General features: G+C 38.0%; 1 protein-coding gene across 1 annotated transcript; it reads right to left on the bottom strand.

Annotated features, from left to right (window-relative positions):
* Positions 1-850: 850 nt before the first annotated feature.
* LOC146140995 (beta-1,3-N-acetylglucosaminyltransferase radical fringe-like) lies at positions 851-4,201 on the bottom strand. Its single transcript, XM_083392773.1, has 6 exons — positions 4,046-4,201; positions 3,237-3,328; positions 1,784-1,904; positions 1,634-1,722; positions 1,304-1,463; positions 851-997 (listed from the first exon to the last, which is right to left on the bottom strand). The coding sequence occupies exons 1-6, from the start codon at positions 4,199-4,201 to the stop codon at positions 851-853; spliced, it is 765 nt and encodes a 254-aa protein (XP_083248899.1).
* Between the last annotated feature and the right edge of the window lie 1,799 nt (positions 4,202-6,000).

Raw genomic sequence — 6,000 nt, 5'->3', positions numbered from 1 at the left:
GAAAAATGTGATCATAACCTAACAATTGCAGTATGCCTACTGTTTGTTGGTCACTTAGATTTCTTTGAATAAACCCTTAAAGGTACGCATTGCAATAATTCAACAGTGCTTCGCGGGCCACGAGCAATGATGCCGCGGGCCAGGGTTTGGACCACCCTGTTTTATATAATTAGATAACAGGCTAGCAACAGGGGGACGAAATGTTTTGAGGAAAGCCTCCTGATTTTACAGTTTAGAGCCAATTCAACCAATTAAATCCATTTTTTTTCGCGCTTCGCACGACCGACAACAAACTACACTATTTTTTTTAAGTTGTCTCAGTGATATTTAATTAAAAATTCTTTTTTTCGTAGGGGTGCAAGTCATAGGAAAATTACAAAGGGTGCCGCTGCTGAAAGAAGTTGTGGATATGGCACGTATTTCTCAAATGTAACAATTCTATTTTCGTTTTACTTGCAGGCCAAAAAATGTCCTCTTTTTCGGTGCTAAAAATATGTTAGCCCTAGTATAAGTACAACAATTTGGTGACTTTGTTTTGTGCTTTTTTAGCTTTATATTCCTGGGTAGAACTTAGCTTGAGCTGATTTTGATCTTTAGACGAGATAGTTTTATCATATCATGAGACAAGGGTGAATAAAGTCTAGAGATAGATGCTAGGGGTGAACAAATCTAAAAAAGTTTAAGAAGCACTGCACTAAACTATTCAAAAGTAACTCGCGGCCCACATTTGGGCCAAAAGCAAAACAATAATGGCACCAATCAATGTAAATATAAGTGTTTTTAAACACCTCGATTTACAAATGATTTTGCGGTAATAATCGTTCTTTTAATCGCTGATCACTGAGTAAAGTCATTCCCTCATAGTGAGGCATATTGGCTCGTCAGGATGATGCCAGCAGTGCACAGACACGAAACGGGTTGGGTCTTTCTTCAAGCTGAAAGTGTTGTTGGACGGAGGCACCTCGAAAACGTTGTTTTGATTGTCGCCCAGAAACGCCTGCATAAATAATACGCCTTACAAAATAACCTCTTCCTATAAACTTTACGTTACTTCAAAAAAACTGCAAATTGACTTATTTACGACTCACAGTGGTAAGTAGATAAAATTAAGGGCTTCTAAATAGCTTTCAGAAAATGGAACCTGATGGTTGAATATGGTTCTTATTTGCTCGTTTTTTAGCTCTAAACAAGATGTGTTGATACAATGAGAAGGTAACATATGTTTTATAAAGGTAAGAGTGTGGACAACTTTCCGTGTTAACTATCCTGGCAAGGTTTGGCCACTTTTTGTGATCCAACTCACCGCGTTCATCCACTCCGACGTATTAAGTGCTTTTATACCATTGTACTTATGATAAAAGCGACGAGACTGGACCAGGGGAACTTCAAGTATTGCCGTGATAAAGTAACCAAGAGCGATGTCATCGACAAACTTCTGGCATACTTTAGCAAACTTCCCATCACTGCAAGAAGGCACTTGTTATTACAAGGAACCAACGACAAGTTACCGGTCACTTGTTATTGCAGGGAACCAACAGCAAGTTGCCGGTCACTTGTTATTACAAGCAACCAACACCAAGTTACCGGTCACTTGTTATTACAAGGAACCAACACCAAGTTGCCGGTCACTTACCCGATCAGGGGGTGCAACTTGAGGGCGAGGGGCCGCGTCACGCAAACACCCCCTCCTCCGTGGGCAAACTCGAACACCTTTGGACCTTTCTGTGACGTAACAACAAGCCTTTATCACAGTGCACCCCACCACCATAATACGGCATCTTACCTCCCAATAGGCCACACTTTTACTTCCGAGGTAAACTGACTCGTTACAATCATGTTTGTTGAGTTCCTCCAAAAAATTATCCAACTCCACGTAACCATCGTCATCGAACCTACACCACCACCTTTGTGACGTAACAATGCTTTATTCGCGCTATACATCCACACGTACGAGAATAGCCGACCAAAGGGTGGAAAATCGGTGACTATTGCACTTTCTAGTTTGTGTTTTTTGCTACAGGAAAAGAAAGACCGCCCTTGATAATTTTAGGTGTTTTTAAGTGTGAAACTACAGGAGGAATATATGTTGGTAGTTGCGGTCGGTTAAATGGTTTAGCGACACCCGAGCCAAGCCTTATAAAACACCGATAAAGTGCTAATGTTAAGGCATCTACAAGAGGAACTTTTGAAGGTGCTTATAAGGTTTGGTCAAATAAACACTTTTTGGTCAAATTTCAGTGGGGACCCCCTGGAATTGTTAGGTTGCTTCTAAAAGCCCCACAAAACAAATCTGAGCACGTTTGGTTCAGTATTGACCGTGCTATGTCAATTTGAAAATTCAGATTTGGGCTAAAATTTAAAAAAAAATAAATTATCCTCCTTTTTTTCTTTTTTACATTGCTTTGCAATTGAATAGCTATAAATAAATTTGTTTTGCAGTAAAAAAGTGAGTAGTCATGGTACAAATGTTACATTTCAACAACATTTGTTAGGCTGTTTTGTACGAAAAATGGCTTTTTAGCACGTTTTAAGTAATTGCTATAATTGTGTGAAGACTAAATGCACTATTTTATTGATTTGATGTCATGTGTGCTGTATCTAATTTATTTTAAAATTTTAAGCCATTTTTCATATAAAACAGCCTAACAAAAGTTGTTGAAATGTGACATTTGTACCATGACTACTCACTTTTTTACTGCAAAACTGGTTTATTTATGGCTATTCAATTGCAAAGCAATGCAAAAAAAGAAAAAACATTTTTAGGGGGGGGGGGATAATTTATTTTTAGCCCAAATCTAAATTTTCAAATTGACGTAGCACGGTCAATACTGAACCAAACGTGCTCAGATTTGGTTTGTGGGGTTTTTAGACGCAACCTAACAATTCCAGGGGGTCCCCACTGAAATTTGACAAAAAAGTGTTTATTTGACCAAACCTGCTTATGGTCAGGTTTAATTTCGATTAAAATACCATTGAACGTTAAGTCCACCCTAAAGCGGTGGTTGCGACCAAGAAAATTACTTCATTTACTGACTCTAAACGACAAGCTAAGTCCCAACTAAGCGTTTTAATAGTTTTGAATATTAAGTAAATTTACTCGAATAGGTGACTTACTTTTTGTTTGTTGGTAGAAACAAATCGAATTCCGCTCCAGTTTTGCAGCATAAATCTGATCTATAAAAGTCAATCGTAAAAGCCTTGTTTAAAACTCATTAAATACCAACCACCCGTCTGACCTGCTGTGAGAATTGCCACAGGAAGTGTTGCGCAATCGGTTGCCCGTCTTCACTTGGTATTCTTCGTCAACCACGTCGCTGATAAAGTAGATCTGGGAACAACGTTCAAGGTGCTAGTTAGTGACGCAAACTGAAACAAGTTTATTCACAAATAAAGGGGCGATTTTCTATTTGTGCATAACTTGGTCAGAATCATGTAAAGTTAATCGCTGTAGCACAAAAATGCCCAAAGTAACAACCCTAGTGCAACTATCCAAGCCAAAAGTAACAACCCTAGTGCAACTATCCAAGCCAAAAGTAACAACCCTAGTGCAACGATCCAAGCCAAAAGTAACAACCCTAATGCAACTATCAAAGCCAAAAGTAACAACCCTAGTGCAACTATCAAAGCCAAAAGTAACAACCCTAGTGCAACTATCCAAGCCAAAAGTAACAACCCTAGTGCAACTATCCAAGCCAAAAGTAACAACCCTAGTGCAACGATCCAAGCCAAAAGTAACAACCCTAGTGCAACGATCCAAGCCAAAAGTAACAACCCTAATGCAACTATCAAAGCCAAAAGTAACAACCCTAGTGCAACTATCCAAGACAAAAGTAACAACCCTTGTGCAACGATCCAAGCCAAAACTCACGTTACTTCAAGAAAATTTTCTTTCACTTTCGTTTGTTTAAAAAATAATACTTCAAAGCTTTGATTGTCTGATATGATTTACTAAAACCTTTGGCGATATCTTGATTGGGACGTTTCGATACCTGCTTGTATATTTATCAGTTGTTTGGCAACAACATTTCTAAAACATTTTACAAACCTGATCTCTTTCAAGTTGTCTGAACCAAGTGTTGAGAATCATTTCGAGCCTGGACATAGACCTGTGGTTTTGTTTGCAGGTTTTCACGGTGAACAGAACGTCGCTCAGTTCAGTCTGCCTCGCTACAACTTTCTTGATAGTAACAACCGATTCCATCTCCACATGAAGTTTAATAAAAACGTCAAGGCAAAAGCAAAGTAGAAGAGATGCAAAAACCAAAACCACAAAGAAAACTCTTATGCCGGTATAATTGTATTTCAAGTAGGTCATCTTTTAGATTGTATAGACCTGTTATGACTCAAGGTGTTATCGTGATATTTCACTTACAGCTGCTTTAAGTTCGACAAATCTTTGAAATTTGCTTGCTGGGTTACAATACCTAATATCTCTAATCGGCAATTGGGCCAGGACAGCATTAAATGAAATCTTTCAAACAAAATCTGCGTTGTACAGAAAACAATGCGCGTGACGATTTCCGTTTATTTGCCTTACATCAGACAAAGATATTAGAACCATGTGGACAAACTATGACGTAACCCATTGTTCTACCTTCGACAGCGTTCCGCTCTAGTGCATAATAGTAAAACAGAAACACCTGGCCATCGACTTGCATGTTGGTGACCTAAAATTTTGGCGCAACCACCTTATATGCATTAAGGTGCGACATTTCTGACAGGTTAAAAGTTATGTTTGAATTAGGTGTCAAACTTAAGTTGCCGGGTTTCGTGTATTAGCAAAATCATTTACCAAGATGTATGGAGATCAATCCTTAACAGAACAGCAGAAAATTAGGTTTCCAAATCCTAACTTGATTGTTTGATCGCTACAGCTTCTTGCGAAACTTATAAATAAGTAAAATATGTGTTCGACTAAATAATTACTTTGATCAATCTACAATTAATTCCATAGTTAAAGAAGAATATTGTTAAATAAGATTTTTTTGCGTTTCTTAACGCGCCGGTTATCATATAACGAATTTTTTTTCTTAACGCGATATGCAATGAGCATTTTTGTCTCAATTAGTGTTAAAATTCTTGCTAACAGAAACTGCTGAACCAGGTTATGCATGTTTTCACGAACTTTAACGATATAAACGAGCTATTATAAGACGACAAGACGCTTTACGCAATTATTTATGTTTGCGGAAATATTATTTTTTGTGTGGTCAAGCGTCGTGAAACCCAATAAGTCACAGTGTTTTTTTAACAAAGCTATTTTATTAAAAACAACTCGTATTGGGGCCGCGAGACCTCGGTAGAAGTAATTTTGGGTCGCGCCAAAAAGTATTTGCGGACCAGAGTACCATTGCATGTTTTCGTTACAGTGGCATGTGGCTTTACACAGTGTATAATAAGTAGTCTATTAAATATACAACCTATATTTGATCGTTGCACTAGCATATGGTTTTTATACAACTTATATTTAATAGTTGTAGTAGCATGTGGTGGAGTGTTATTTGGCAGCAGGGTTGTCCAAGACTCCTAACACGATCCCCTAAGCAGCTGTTAAAGAAGTCAGTTATTGCACGGGATTAACAGTCGTGAACAGCATCAGCAAATGTAAAATGTCCACCAAACACTCGCATTAAACTACGGCTTGTTTCACGATTCCCGGGGTTTCCCCTAAACAAGATCGACAAGTGTACAAACCCATAGATAACCAGGGGTAAGCCCCAATCTTGAACTACATAACCAACCCCAAAAAAGTAAATTAAAACATTACGAGCAAACGATTTGAAGATTGTATTCCGCGATTATAAGCTTATTACACGAAGTTTACCACTACTGAGCGCTGGTCAAAATATATGCTGTGCAGAAGGATATCTTACGCAAGACATTCTGGACCCACATGGCCTTGCTCCTCCTAGCCAAAAAATAAAATAAATAATCAATTTGACTATTTAAAAAACACAACGATTAAAATATAAATTAAACAAATAAACCAGCTCTTACCTT

Source organism: Ascidiella aspersa, chromosome 6 (genome assembly GCF_963924565.1).
Source record: "Ascidiella aspersa chromosome 6, kaAscAspe10.2, whole genome shotgun sequence".
Taxonomy (NCBI): Eukaryota; Metazoa; Chordata; class Ascidiacea; order Phlebobranchia; family Ascidiidae; genus Ascidiella; species Ascidiella aspersa.
This window is presented reverse-complemented; position numbering and strand designations above follow the sequence as displayed.